Source organism: Esox lucius, chromosome 20, assembly GCF_011004845.1.
Source record: "Esox lucius isolate fEsoLuc1 chromosome 20, fEsoLuc1.pri, whole genome shotgun sequence".
NCBI classification, from domain to species: Eukaryota; Metazoa; Chordata; class Actinopteri; order Esociformes; family Esocidae; genus Esox; species Esox lucius.
The window spans coordinates 32239664-32256388 of NC_047588.1; the positions used below are offsets into that span (position 1 = coordinate 32239664).

Consider the following 16725-nt stretch of genomic DNA (forward strand, 5'->3'; position numbering starts at 1 on the left):
TTTGTGTTTGATTAAAGGGCCCATTTGTATGTTTTTACCTGCACTACTAGCATAAATGCAAGCCAAAATGGCCTGTAGATGTCTGCAGTTAATGCTTTAAATGAATGTTTCAAATTAAATTTTTCTACAAAATTGTTGAGAGTGCCTGAGATATGAATAATTTAAACTTGCTTTAAAATCAGTTTGCTAGCTAATGCTACCAACAGCTAGCTAATGCTATTCCGGTCTTGTTCGGTAAAGGAAGTCGTTATTGTTAAAATGTTGTATAAACATTAGAGGCAGAATTCTACACAGGGCCCCTTTAAATATATTTTACATTTTATTTTATTTGTACAGCACATTTTACAATTCCTTTGACTTATGTCTATGCAATGTATATGGAAAAAATTTAATTGTGAACTTGGCATATTCTGTCCCTATATTTTGCCTACCAGTAGCATCATTATACCTAGTACAATCCTGGGTGTGTAAACCTTCTTAGTGATTCATAGTGATTCAGATTCTATGTATGATTGTTTTACCACATTTCAGAGAACACACGGCTGAGAATGTTACAAATACATTGACCCAAAGAAAAAGCAAGTAATATTAATCCACAATGTTTATTTAGTATTGTCTCCTATTATAAGATACAATACTGTTTTTGTAACACTACTTGCCATTCCTCTCCTGTGCTTGTGATCATTCCAACTCTTTCTTAATGCCACTGTAAGGACATCATGCGTCTTGAACAGTAAAAAAAAAAAAAAAAAAAGTATTTCAGAATGGTAGGCACTTCAAAGGCTTTAAAACATTTGTGAATATACATATTTAAGAAACTTGACCTAACTTATTATTTCTAATATGTTCTATATATAAATTAATACATACATTATATTAAATTATGCAGATACTGTTGACTCAATAGTCAGGGCTAAAGGCAACACAAGTAACGGGGAGACATTGTTATACAAGTCATAATGACAGAAATACTGCTCCAAGTTCTATGGACGACTTACTCTACTCATTACGTACATACCATGAGAAAAACACACCCACCCTATGATCATACAGAAGCGCTCTCCCTCCTGGTAGACGTAAATAAGTCCTTACAAATGCTAGAACGGGAACAGGGCAATATTGAAGTATACTCTATCCTGTCCAGCGTGTCCGCGTTCCAATGGCACTGGGTTCCCTATTTAGTCAACTAGATTTTCTGCACTACTGTTCACCATAGATTCTGGTGAAAAATTTTAAAAAATTGTGCACTTAGTAGGGAGTAGGGATGCACACTCAGCTTTTGAGAATCTCCTAGATAGCCAGCTACTTCAAACTGATGTACAGCATTAGATTTGTCCAGAGTCCCATTCCCCATCTGTGTATAATGCATCACTAATACTGAAGTTGAATGGGTTGTTCAGAGCAGATGTGATTGTGTTCCATGGCATTCATTCCCCAAACGAGTCGAAACCTGGAGGTTTACACAAACATCATGACAATTCATGTCGTGAATTGGCCATAAAAGTAGTTTTACAGAGTTGTACCCGCTATATTAATGAATTGATACACCCCCATGTCTTACATACCACAGTGTTACTAAAAACAAAATGTACCATTATTTTACCAAGCATGCTAAGAACATAATCTAATTTATTGGCCTTCGTCAAGGATAGAACTACAGGGCTTTTCACCTTATTAGCTAGGGATTTGAACCAGCAACCTTCAAATTACTGCCCCAACACTTTAAGCCAATAGGCTACACTGTAGCCCCAAGTAACTAAGTATGGGTACATTTTTCCACTGTTTTTTTTTTAAATAACAGAAACAAGAACATAAAATACATACAGTGTACTCCTCCAAGAGTACCCTTTTAATTAGCAATAAATCACAGTAATTATTTACTAGAAAGGAATGCGCTTCACTTTGGTCAGTTGTCTTTGGGTAGTAAGAGAATAGTGTAATAATAGTTTCACCCAATGACAAAAAAAACATTAGAACCAATTTTGTTGTTTACATCCAAGTTAAAATGGAGACAAGATGGCTATGAAATCAGAAACACTAAATAATCTCAACATAGAAACTTAAGTTTAAGGTGAAAGTCACATGTTTAAATCTCACCTTACTTTATTTTCTGTGCTTTATTACCTCCACCAAATGTTCATATTTGTTTCTTACAGAAAGGTTGTTTGCATGTTTTGCCATGTCATAACATGCCTTTGACTACAATGCACTATGAAATACATAAAACAGTCAAACAAAATTAAAATACATCCAAATCATCATAGACTTTTGTCTTTGTTGGATGGGTGGGAATCTGCTGTCCCATGAATCCATAATAGCATTTTTTTCATGTATATCATTCAAATATGGATGTCAACATTTTTATGATTTTTTTTACAGATACATTCACTAAAATAAAATTCTGATGTTATGAGAGTTGTTTTTGAGCATTATAACATGCTTAGCCACATTTTCATAAAGAATTGTTATCCATTACTGAGGCCAGGCTGTAACACATGTTTTGTGGTGGATAACAGAAGCACAGAGCGAAAATAAGGCCATATGTAAAAATGTATGATTTTCCCCTTTAATAAAAAGCTTACAGCTTTGGACATGGAATGAAAAAAATAAATTTCATGAAGGACAATTATATTCCATCATCTATTTTTTTTTGCATCCTTCCTTGCAAAATTCGTACCTCTACAGTTAAAAAGTAGTCACAAGAAATGTCTGGAATATGGTTCACTTACTCACATAAAAAAGTTTTTGTAATTCTCCGAAACTGTTTACAATAAAACTGAAATTTTCTACAAAGCCCTGTTGGCCTTGTAAAGGAAACAAATAATATATTTGCTATATGAAAAAGATCCATGTAACCTTTCCCCATCCAGTACCATTCAACTAACAGCATGCGAGGAGGACATCGCCGTATGAGATGTTTTTCATGGGTCCCAAATGGCACCCTATTGCCTGAGTAGTGCACTATAGAGGGAATAGGGTAAAATTTGTTCATAGCCTTTGTCTTTATGTTGCTTCTGAAGTTTCTCTTCATAGTGATGTTGGTCTTGGTTCAGGCATAGAACTCCTTGGTGGGGGCTTTCTGATAGGCTGTGCTGGGGACTTTGCGCTCCCCAAGGTCGTAGCTCCCCTCGTCCTTCTTCCTCATGCGATAGACCAGCAGGAGGATTAGAAAGATGGCAAACAGGAACCCTATAACCCCACCAGCTATCACCGCTGGATATGTGGAGGGTGGTGGGATAGGGACGACATTCATGTCAGATGAGGCTTACTGATCAGAATTCAATGCATAATCAATGCCAGAGTGATTGGTGTGGAGAGCAATGACACACATAATGACACTGTTCAATATTTTAAGTCTAAATCAAATATGGAACTTTACCTTGATTGTGTTTGGTAATTACCACAGCTCAATTACCTTCAGTTAGCATGAATAAATAAGAGGGAACTATGATTTTTGTTTTGCTTTCTATATAAAACATGATAAATATTTGGTAGTAACTCATTTTGGGATATGAGAGCCTAACCTTTTTGGTAAGGTTGATGCACTAGACTGCTGTGCATGACTGTTAAACAAAGCTGCCAAATGATTATCAAACAGCTGTTGCATCATTCTGCCTTTCTGATTAACACTTGACTAAGAATGATATGCACACACAATGGACTTCGACCACACACAACCCGCAAATCCGTACCTTTAGAAATAACTACTTTACTTCAACCTACTGAACCTGAACCCTATCGTAAACGTAACCCAACCCTAACCTAACCCCAACCCTAACCCTAACCTAACCCCAACCCTAACCTAACCCCAACCCAAATTCTAACCATAATCCTAAACGGAAACCAGTCAGATGAAGCCTCTTGTTAAAGTCCGAACTGGCCAAATATCCTCACGTCGCATGAATTTCCCTGTTTTGTCATCAGATATTAAAACAGGAACACACACTCGACCACACATGTATACAGTATCACACACAGACATGTTTCTGTCTACTATTTATTACCTTCTATCTACTGTTACCTACAACTGTAAGTCCATAATTCCTTGTTACCATCCTTTGTATCAGTATAAAACTATATGCACTCACTACATTATCAGTTTGCCTGATAATGTATCATATGTACTTAAATGTGTCACCATGTTTATATATTGCGTTTCTTACCATTGTCTTTTTTATTTCAATTACTCAACACCTGGTTTTACCAAAGTGTGAGCAATTGCGTTAGATTTGAATATCAATTAACTAATAAGTTACAGGAGTTGTTCTATTACATATCCTTATAATGTGCTTAATGTTGTAAACCTATAAGTGTGGGTTTTTGTTGATTCTGAAAGCAAAGTCTTAGGTTAAACAAAGACATTTTCTTTAAAGAATGTAGGATTTTTTTCCTTATCAAATGCTGTCTTGTTATATATTATAATTTGGTCATATTTGAAAAAGAAATGCCACGAAGTAAACCATGAACCATAAACCATGAACAACTACTTTTAAAGAGGCAATGGACTCATAATGGCTCTCAAGGACATACCTGCTAGCACCTCCTTCCTCTGGAAGAGGTTTTCCGATTGGACCTCGTAGGGAAAGTCCTCATCAAACACAGTCGTGTCCAAACTGGTGGGGCTGGGAGGAAGCTCGCTGCTGCTGACCGTCTCCTCACTCGCATCCAGAGAATTTTCAGGGACCTGGGTCATAGAGAGAGACAACTAGAATAACCAACGGGAGACTTTTCAGGGACCTGGGTCATAGAGAGAGACAACTAGAATAACCAACAGGAGACTTTTCAGGGACCTGGGTCATAGAGAGAGACAACTAGAATAACCAACAGGATTCCAGTGGGGAACCACCAGGGCTCTCTAAGTCTTCCATGAAGTCACATGCATGTATACAAATTTCATTTAGTCACTTTGATTATCTTATGATTCAATCTCTTCCCTGTAGATAATTAAAAACAGAAAGTTAAATACCAAATATCCAATCAGGATCCAGGTGCTCAATTTCCATTTTCCCACGCCAAACAATATTTTAAACATGGCAGTTATCTTTTAAAAAAAAAATTGTTCAAAAATCCCTTCTGCTTTTGTGATTACACCGCATAGCCTATTCTAAAAGAAAAGTATATCTGATAAGAAGAACTCAATATTTCAATACATAACATGACTATAGATTATGGGTGAGTGGTACCAGAGCGAAATTGGGCAATACAAAAAGACATACCTTCCATAGGCCACTCCAGCTCCACTGAGCTAACATGCTCTGGCTAAGGCCGGATTGATTCATGTATAATGCCTCTTCCATTAAAGTAAATAAGCAATGCTATGATTGTTATTTTTTTTATCGATTGTTCAGTTTTTTTGTCCCAACATGTCCCATAGCTGCATTTGGCCATGGAGGAGTAATGTCATGGTGGGTGTGACTACCAGGCTGTAGAAAATGGAAAGAAACACACTACCAGCTCAGAACACACTCAAGACAACTAGACACAAAAAAATGGTCATAGATTACCTCCAACTGTGTTGTTTCTGTGAGGTCAGTGAATGTTTCTGTGAGGTCAGTGAATGTAAATGTCTCCTCCACGTTGTTTGAAAGGTCCTGAGTTGGCTCTCCACCAGGAATGACAAACATCCTTTTCACCAATTCCTCACTGCCTTCAGTGAAAGCTGAGAAGGAGAAAAGCCAATCCATCAGTCAGTCAAAATGCATTGCCGGCATAGTGCATCCTGGTTTGCAGGAAGTGGCTAACATGACAATATACACAATGACAATAATTCTACAGAAGAATAGGGAGCTGATAAGAGTCATACAACCATACTGCGACTGGACGCCAATACATCATGGCACAATCACTCGCAGTCTTAATGTCAGGTTGTATGAAATAATGAAAATAAAAAGATATTGCCACACACTCTATAAGCTTCAGGACAAATATCCCAGGAATGTTTTGAGGTCAGACTCTTCATTGAGATTGAAGGGGGCACGGATCTTAGGACTGAAAAGCCAACCAGCCTCTCTTTAACAAAATATGATCTGTATTACCTCCTCTCCTAGAGATTCAGTATATAAAGAGGGACAAAACCGAGTGGTTCATTTCCAGAAATTGGGCCGCAACGGGGCACAGTAAACCCTGCAGCTATCCACGGTTCCACATTCGCGTACTCAAGTATCCACAGAAATTTTTCTACAAGTCCGAAATTCTAAAAACGCCCTAATTTCAGCCATCCAAGCATCGATCTGGTTAATTGCATGAAGTGCAAATATAAATAAAATATAAATTAAACTGTCCATTACATAACGATTGTGCAAACGAACGGTCACGCACACAATGTTATTTTCCTAGATGCGATTGTGTTGAATTAATACTTATCCGCGATTTTCCACATCCGCGAGGGTTCGCAGAACCCTTGATGTACTGTACATCAAGTTTTAGCACCTAATCATGCTACCACGCCCTGATTTTCTAACTTAATTCATAATTGGTTTAGTCCTTTGAGACACTTTTTTGACGCCTCTGATTGTAGTCATTTTCCCCTGTTTGTGGGTGTTTTAAAGACCTCCCATTGAAGAGATCTGTGCACAGGGATTGGGCAGGACAGCTATAGCTTTAGATTCCGCCACAACTCTTAACGGAGATAACAGGATAATATAGGAAATAGCACTGACAAATGTAACCATTGCTTACTCATGTCACCGGACCCTGACCCAGAGTGGTAGTCGTCGTCATCATCGTAGTAATCTCCTGACTGGTCTTCCAGATACAGGTCATCCGACTGTGCTGAGGTGAACATCTGGGAATGGACAGAATGAGATTTAAATTAAACTCCACTCAAGTCCTGATCCCCTGACACAAACAATCCCCAGTTTAGATAATGTACCTTTAATCAGTGCCTGAATGGGGGGGGATTTTTTTTCTCCAGAGGATATCTGTGCAGTTTATTTGATACACAAATGTATGTGAAGCACAAGAGTGGGGAAATGAAAGCAACATTTCAAAGAAAATACATTGGCTGTATGTGACTGGTTATGTGGTGTTGTTTGCGTGTGTGTGCGCGCATACGTGCATGTGTTAATAAATGAATGAACAAACAGACAAAAACACTTTTTGATGGCACAAAGCAGGTTTAGAGCAGATGGAGCCATGTCTTGTCTTTGACTCTCTGAACCCTGAATCCATTTCTTCATGCCAACTCCTCTGCCTTTCTTTTAATCTCTACACTACCACTGTCGCCTGGTGCCACCTCTTCAAATAGCCTGCCAGGGCCCATGGAAACCACCATTCACAGCCGCTGATGCTCAGCAAGGCGTGTGACGTTTCCCAACACCACTGTGATTCACCAAATCCCCACAAAAGATCCTGCAATACATCTGACAAAGGTGCTCGGGATCAGCCCTCTGCGTGTGTGCGCGCGGGTGGCTGCTTGCTTAGCTGATAGATGATGACAGTAACGAGCCAGGTTCAATTTTCCTTGTTGGCGAAGAAAAGTAACAGGCAAGGATGATCTAAGAAAAAGACAGACGCCTTCCTTCAAAGAAAGCACCACACACAATAAGAGGCCAAGGCATGTAATTTCAGAATCACTGAAGGAAAAAGACTCATCAAAGAATACAATAAAGATCCTTCCTCAAAAGGAGGGAATACCCAGTTAGATAAAGACATTTACTTTTGACTTCTAACTGTGTTCACTGAGGCAAAGCACAGAAACCCATATGAACCTCTGATTAACATTTTCTTTAGGATGTTATTGTTGCATACCAGCTTGGTGTGTCATTGTGTGGTTCTGCGACTGTCTTTCAACTGTGACACAGTGGATCCTCGCACAGAGAATGTTAACACAAATTGCTAAGCAACATCCTATACAGAAAGCAGACAAAACATAAGACCAAGGAATTTGTGATCAAAGTAAGCCTCTGAAAGTGATGCAAGAAAACAACGGGGACTTCCACACGTCAGTGTACAGCCAATCCTAGCTGACCACTTCTACGCTACCGTCAAGAGTTTAACATAAGTGTGAAACCATACTGTAACAGTACTTCCATTTTCAGTCATCAAAAAATGTCAAGGTGTTCAAAAGTCTTTGGCTCTTCACTGCTTCAGAGCCTACTCAGGAAAGCGCTGTGACAAATGAGGTCATGTTCACTGGAAACATTCTAACCTCGTTCCTAGCCTGTATGAACCTGGGCACAACAACCACTGGCCTCGACAGGAGGGACCACGCTAAGTAAAGTATTTGTAAACTTTTGGTTTTATTCAGTCAAATTACTGATTGACTCAAATCAGCATGGCTGCAAATAGACCGCACATTTTCATGTCAGATCATTGAATTCTTAGGATGACTAGGGCCGTGCCACATTTGTTTTAAGTGTTGTCATGTAGTTTTGTCTGAGGACAAAACAGGGGAGAGGGTGAAGAGCAGTGGGCTGGATTCACAACCATCTGGAACACACCATGATGTGAGATAGACCCCTGGACCGCTAAACCACCAATGGGGAAACAAGGGCCAAAGCTGACCCACTGTTCAACCAGATCGTCCTCGCTTCTGAAAAAGAGTATGTAGTACATACAACACAAACAGACATTACACAGACCTTTTCTCAAGACCCTGGTAGTGTACAAAGTACAACTGGCCACTGAAAGCCCAGTGTTTCAAACTACATTCCAGATTTTTTTTCTTTAGACAACTGTTGGTTTAGGCCCTAAGAAAAGGTTAAGAGATTACTGTGTTGCTTTTCCCAGAGGCCAGTTTGGTCACATGCAGTTCTACAGTCTTACTGTACCAAACTTGTGGACACAGTACACACACACACAGTACACACACACACAGTACACACACACACAGTACACACACACACAGTACACACACACACAGTACACACACACCGCATGATTTATGGGGAATTTGTTTGTCAACACAGGACCTTGTAGGGTGACCGCCCTGAATTCTTCAGAGAATGAGAGGAAAGGTTAAAGTGTATTTTCAACAGCAGTGTAATATACAGTAGTGGTGAATAATATATCTCTCATTCCACTTTTGTCTGACACATGAAAGGTGAGCCTTGCATTCCTTGGCCAAAGAAGCAGGACAAGTGAGGTATTGTACATGTAGTGGAAGAGCTCAGGACTGGGCCTTCAGGCGGTGCCAGGTCTACAGCTGAAAAGGGAATACCAGTACTCCCTCCTCTTTCCCTATGAGCACCACTCACTTGCTTGCTTGCTTAGTTCATTCCAAACAGCCAAGCCAGCCAGCCAGGCAGCCAGCCAGCCAAACTACACGGTCAGCGTTCCCTGGCTCACTACAGGACAGTGGAGAATTCCAAACAAACCTGGGTTCAAGTAGCGAGATGCAGTGTGGTAATGACTGTCTATTGCTGTGAGAACATTGGTCTGCTTTTCACCTGTGATCATTCTCAGGTGTAGTCAGCAATACAGAAGAGAGAGGGGGAAAAACAGCTGACAAAAGACTTCTGAAGCTTTTTCACACAATCCAGGAAGATCTACAGTAGCAGAGAAGAATGACCTGATATTAATGGAATCAGAATATGAAGCAAATCTGGTTTCCTTTGAGACGTCTCCCATTATTCCTGAAGGCCTGAATGGGATGTTTCTCATCATCATACCCGCTTGACCATCAGACACATTTAACCACGCCAATACCTCTGCTAATACAGAAAGCTAAACCATAGTGCCTCTACTCTTAACCTGAACAAAAAGCATTCAATCCAGAAGAAAGCAGAACTCACCATACAAAATCAAACATCAGCATATAGCTCGAAAACAGCATATTAGGAGGTTATTATAACCAAATCTGCTAACTGTAAGGTAAGCATTTAGATCACTAGTCCTCAAAGTGCTCTAATAACGACACCTTTTAATCCAGTGCCAAGTGGTTAATGGGAGTGTGTATGTGCTGCTGTCTGACTGAGCAGAGGTGGATCTGAAAACATCAACAACGGAAGGGGGGGGGGGGCACCTTTAAACAAACGAACAAACTGAGATCCAAGGAGAGGATTTAACCTCACAGGGACACAAGCCAGACATTTGTGCATTAGGCATTAGGTGATTCATTTGGGTAAGCAGCAGGAGCGTTTCTCTGTTAAAAGCGTATAAAAATAAATAAACGCCCCAGTAACACCAGGGTGTTATAATCCTGCATGTGGAGCCACATAAACATGCCGAGGCCCGGCCCGGCCCGCCGTGCAGGGAAGCTGGACCGGAGCACAGATGCCACGGTGATATTAACCTACACCTGCTGTATCCTACTCCCTAAATCGGCACACCATCTGGAATGCAGATTCAGATGATGTAGTAGCTGTCCAACCAGCTGCGGACGTTCACAGCCCCTCAGGAGTACACAGGAAGAGCATTACCAAACTATTAAGACAGCGCTTGGCAACCCTACCAGAGCCGCACCAGATACTAGCAGGATGAATACACCCCATTCAGGCTGGAGGCACGTCTGGTATTCTCAATATGCTTCCACAAACACAGGTGTTGTGCTAGGACTGGGTCCGGAGAGAGAACACTGGATGTTTGTGTACTGTACTGGCCTAGGTTTTTCCAGTAATAAGGTCTTCCTGGCGGGGGCTGGCAGAAGATTATTGGGGTTCTATGGGTTTGGGAAACATCTGCAGTGCTTCTGTGCTACAGGCATCTTTCTTTTGCAACTGAACCAGATAAGAGGTTTTTTTCTCAAACCGGTATATTTCCATTTTTCCATGTTCTTTTTACAGTGACAGTTGTATTATTTATAACAAATATTTGAGTGTTGTCATGATTCAGGCCCACATTCAGTGGAAGCTCCATTACAGATCAATGCCATATTTCTCACAAATGACCACATACCCATCTAATGCAATGCTTTTCAATAAGTAAGAAAAGTTTTAGCAAAGATGAGTTAAAGAAACAATACTGACCAAACTTGAAGTTTAATTAGTTCTGTTTGTGATTTACGTTCTTGTAAATATGAGACGGTCCATGGGATAGGCAATGTAAAGTGTAACTTTTTAGGGAGAGTTCTTTTCAGAAAATGCACCTAACAATCGGTCATCTTGAAAGGTTTTCTATTAAGCTAACTTACATCAAGGTTTTACATGGTATCCAATCAGTTTATACCTTTTGATACTCAGCAGCCAATATCAAAAGCTGTCGAAGTGATGGATAATATTGCATCATCTTGTTGTGTCAGAAGTTTGTGCAATCAGTCTATATTCTGTGCATATTTTGGGATGTAGGCTTACATCTTAGTACCTGTAGAAGCAATATCTACAGGTACAAATTAAGTAGTAATATTTCTCAAATGTAGCAGTACAATTTTTAGATATGAGAAGTGAATTTATAAATGCACAGCAAATATGTTAACCTCAATGTCCAGAAGTGGTTAGATAATTTGTAGTATTTGTTGCAATATTTCAGAAAGATTATAATACAAATTATATTTAAACGGTACAGTTATCTGTAATAAATGCTAACAAATACTGTAATTACGCAAGCCTAGAATACTATAGCATTAAAAAGAAAAAGGTCAAATAGATTTTAATAAGGTCATCTTTAAGATTGGAGGTCCATTTTAGATTCTAACATCCATAACAAATGGTGTAATGTCCCTAATGTTTGTTTTGTTCTTTAAAGCAAAAATGGAAATGACAAGCTTTGACATACTGCCTTCAGTGAACATTTACTGCTGCGGTGTTGGTTCACATCTGTCCAATCAAATAATTTATGTTTTGACCTATGACTTTCAAACTCACAGTCTACCATAAAAACCTGTCATATCGATCATGATCACCTATTGCACTATTGCTCCATTTCTCTAACCGGCAAAAATATCTACATATTCTTATATGGTTGAATTGTTTGGTTGCACACTCCTGCCAATCAGGATACTATATATTGTATTTCATTTCTCCATTCTTTGAAACTCTAAAGTTGGGATTTTGCATACTAATGTAAAATATGTAATTGTAAGTCTAATGTCCCTCTTAGTAGAAAGAGGATTTGAATCTGAACATTTAACAGTCAGGCTGCCAATCATTTAAAACAAAATCCATTATTTTCACCACCACTTTTTTTTTCTGGAAATCACATTTGAAACTTCTGAATCGTATTCCAGTGAAAGTCAGAGCAAAGACATGGGCTAAAAACAAGGGCCATGGTCGGGATAGTATTAGAGGTAGCTTTAAAAAAAAAAAAAAAAAAAAAGCAATATTAACTACTGTAAAGCAGAAATAAAATATTCTAAGAACTGACATGAAATTGATAGCATCTTTCTGTAAATACCAGAGCTAAACAACGACTGATGGCAAATGAGTCTGCACATGAGATCCCTTCAAAAGACTGGATTACTTAGCAATTACTGTCTGAAGTCAGACTCTATGATAATTACAGCTTTTCACAATTCTTTAACCAAATCCCAGGCTTGGTTTGAGAGAGTCTGTGGTATTTCTTGAAGGCTTGCCACCATCACACACACACTCACATACACAGACACACCTTGTTGGCCCATACCCTCCAACTGGCCCAACACACAACAGGGTTAGAACCATTAGCAAATACATAATGACATCATGAACCTCTATAATCCAAACGTATTGAGAGACAACTGAGCTTATGAATCTGTATATTATTTATGATTATAAAAAGCCAGCCACACATTTTAGATAGACCCAGACTCCAAATAAACAGTGCTAGAATAGGAATGAATACACCCTCCCTAGAGCAGAACCTCTTGACTTGTGTTTCCCCTTCAGTACCGATGGCTTTTGGCCAAGCCAGTCTCCCTCTAGATCTATAAAAGGATCCCAAATGTACTGCTGAATTCTTTCAATTATACATGTTGGGTTGCAGGGCCTCTATGACATGCTTAGCAGAGCTCTCCAAAAACCATAAAAATATAATCTCCAGCAGGGACAAACAAACCCCAGTGTTAAGACGGACACAGCCTCTGTGAGCAACTTGCCTCCTGCTTGTTGTAAAGTAAAACTCATTGGTTTAACCCAAGTGACATGCGCTGACCGAACTCAAGATTCAAGATGGAAGACGGTGACCGGATTGGAAAATCTCAGAGCCCTAAACGAATAATCTACGAAGTCGATACAGACTAGCAGATAAAACAAAGATAAGATATCTCCTTGCATTTTGGGCTCGGAGCGCAGTACCTTCACATAGCCAGACAGTAGCACTGACCATACCACTCCAGCTGACAAGACACAATCAAAACGGGTTTCTTTAAAACATTCACAAAATAAGTCACAGTCACAAAAGACCACAAATCAAACATAATAGGTGGCATGTTAAACCGCAATATCACCTTACATCAATCTGAAAAATAACTCTTTGCAGTGACAAGCTGTAATATTATAATTCTGCCCTTTTGTGTTTCAGCCAAACTGAATGACATGCGGATTAGGCCTTCTTAGTCTACCCCATCCATTCCATTCAGACATTCACCTCTGACTCAGTTGTCTCCAAAAGGAAAACTAATGTCTAATGGCTAGAGCACACATACATAGTACAAAAGCATCTGGCGTGGATGTTTTTGTTTTCAGGAAAGCTGTGGCCATACATGGGAGTTACACAAGGCCAGAGACATTGAGCAGCAGTTACATCCATCAACACAGGGCAGGGGGGTTACATCTGTACAATGTTTTTTGACTGTGTAAACAATGTTGTCTGTACACCATTACGGCATTTGAGATTCTATAAAATGTTCCACTAAGTTCCATTTCACGCTAGGATCTAAAATCAGAGTAGCAATGAGGGTTTTATCTACAGTTCAATTAAAACCACACAAACTAACAAAACCTCTGAGACAAGGACGTCAGCGAAGAATTGACTACATCTACAACCATAGGATTATATCGTCAATAACAGGCAATAATTAACAACTGTAATCAAATATCCCATGAGTCAGATCAGAGTCTAAGAACCCACATAGCTTCAGTCATCAAAAAGCTACAATACAGTACACACTGTTACAATAAAGTACACAGCATTCAGTAGAAGCATAAACTATGCATTCCCCTCAATCTCTAACAGATCTGTTCAATTGGGCTGAAATCCCCCCTCTCGTGAAAGTGAAACCTGGTAACCGAAGAGAAAATGGACGAAGCAGACAGCATGTCTACATCACAAAGTTTTCCCACTCACAGCCCAGCTGCTTAGTGCCTAGCTGCTTAACCATCACCAGGTTTTCACTGAGAACTTTCCATTTGCTAAGCTAATTGAGGCCGGGGAGCAGTCTGTATCACTGCTTTACATAACCATTTTCCTCCCTCCCAAGAAATTATATTTGACAGGCTAGTATTTATTTACTTTTTTCATTCAGGTTTTTTGAGCACTTTTCACAGTCCTGATAAATACATGCAACTCTTGACATGTTAGAAGTGTTTCCAACAATGCCATAGTTAGTATTAGTTGTGGTACAAATACATTAAATGCCTTCAGAGACAAACTGTTGGTGATGATTTGACAAGTTATGTCCTTTCACTTGACACTTCATATTCTTTTGAAATGACTATTTCCTGATTGTTGACTTGCTTTCTAATCAGGGGAAACCCATGAGGGGTTGTTGGTGATGATTTTATGGTGAACAGCTCTAGATTTACAATAATGTTCTCCTTTTCACATAAACAAAAGATGGCTACTAAATATGGTGGCCAATTGGAAAGAACATTGGGCCAGTTCAAATCCCTGAGCTGAAAAGGTGACAAATAGGTGGTTATGCAACTGAGCAAGGCACCTAACCCCAATTGCTCCTTTAGGTTGCTCTGGATAAATTCAGCCAAATTACAAATATATAAATGTTTTTAAACAATTGTACAGGAATGAGTGTTGTTTGCTTTGCTGAATTAACTTGGTGGAGTAAAATCAGAGCGAACATCATGAAACACCTGGCAGTCAACACAAAACTTACACAACCCCCTAAAATGACTTTGTGAAATCACCTTTGCTGGACCACCTAGGTTGATTGCCTAAAACATACTTCTCCAAATGTAGAACCCACTCCCGTCAGCACAGAGCACACATACACACACGAATATGAAACCTACACAGCTACGCTGTATCTTAGACAGAACCATATTGCATCCACTTTAAACCAGAGATGAGGGCTCTTGCCTTTCCTGCTTCATTATTTTGGTTTATTCAACAGCCTAGGTTGGGGGGCTGGGGCTAATTAACACATCGATGTGCCTTGCAGCTAAGTGCAAAACTGCGGCTTCATTTCAAATACAGTAACAATTGATAATCTACTACGGTGTTGGACAATGGCAGCAGAATCCAATGCTACAGCTAGCCATGTCAGCTGCAGTGTACTGGACAGAAAATGTCCCTACAGAGCAAAATAACCCTATAATGTGTAGTATTTCATCTACTGAAATGACACTTCAGTAGTTGTCAAAATGTGTCTTTCAATATGAGGTAATCGGATCATAATTAAAAGTTACAATGTGTTTTATCAGTGTTTCCAGTCAGTGTTTCTAGTCAAAGTACTATAATTACGAATGTGGGTTTATACATAACTATGACCAATTGTTGTGGTTTGTATGAGTAAATATCAGTGTGTTTTATCGGGGTGTTTTAAACATATTGGGGCCATTGATGAGAGCTATAGTGAACTAATGAAAAGGAAAGATAATCATAAAAATAAATATATTATATGTACATCGACTTATTTAAGTAGAAATATACTCGCATGTTACCGAATGTAAGGCAGACAAGCAACTAGTAACCTACACCGATGCCTTATTCCATCGAGAAAACGATGACAACTTTTCACACATCATGTATATTTTGAAAATATGGAGGGGTATAATTTAAAACATCGTTCAGAAAACTTTACTCACCGGTTCACTCATCAAACAGGTCGCCAACGCAAGAGACAGGAGCATCCAAATGTTCATCATTATTCCTTTAGAAAAACCCTTGTGAAAGGTGAAAAATAATAGTAGTAGCTCTGATAGAAATTAAATCTTCAGCAGTTGTTAACACTCCTGTCCCCGATTTTACAGTGGCAGTCGAATTACTCCAAGAACCTTCGATCCACAACTCAGTGTTCCTCCCTGTATGAAAGAGTTTATTTCCGTTTTCCTACTACTTTTCTACTGAAAAACCGCAAACGCTACAGCTCAGAGGCCGTTGAAGGAATTGATGCGCTCAGCTTGGAATGCAACATTCACCAAAAGCGGAAACTCGCGCAGGGGAGAAAACCAGTCAACTGGGAATGCTAATTGATTGACGGTTACTTGGACCAGAAGAAGCATCCTTTACTTGAGAGGTACAGTAAAAAAAACTAAAAACAAAAAAAACACCCGCTTCTTTAAGATAGTGAGATTGTGACAGCATATGCGGATGAATTATAATAGACCATAGATAATCCACAGGAAATGAAAACACTCCGCTATGGCAGCTCCATCTCTTTTTTGACACCAGTGCAGAAATTCTGGAGGCGGCACGACACCTCACAAAACATTAAAGGTCTGCAATGTTTTGTCATCAGTAGATAAACAGAACGAGGGAGTCAGCCAACATACAGTGTATACTCTTGTCTAAACATCTAAGAACTAAATTTACAACACCCATATATTCAGAAATTTTTATCATGGGACAGGATCCTACCTTAACGTTATTATGCCAAAGATAATGTGATTATACCGCTCACCGCATGGATATATTTTTTAATTGTAAGGTTTTGCTTCCCCCTGTTGGTGAAAGGAGCACCGTGGACGCCGTGAA

At 39.3% G+C, this 16725-nt stretch overlaps 1 protein-coding gene across 1 annotated transcript; it reads right to left on the bottom strand.

Moving 5' to 3' along the window:
- Positions 1 to 306: 306 nt before the first annotated feature.
- Positions 307 to 16268, bottom strand: LOC105018894 (syndecan-2). The gene is made up of 5 exons (XM_010884690.5): positions 15837 to 16268; positions 6679 to 6784; positions 5505 to 5659; positions 4531 to 4684; positions 307 to 3213 (listed from the first exon to the last, which is right to left on the bottom strand). The coding sequence occupies exons 1-5, from the start codon at positions 15894 to 15896 to the stop codon at positions 3050 to 3052; spliced, it is 639 nt and encodes a 212-aa protein (XP_010882992.1). The 5' UTR covers positions 15897 to 16268; the 3' UTR covers positions 307 to 3049.
- Between the last annotated feature and the right edge of the window lie 457 nt (positions 16269 to 16725).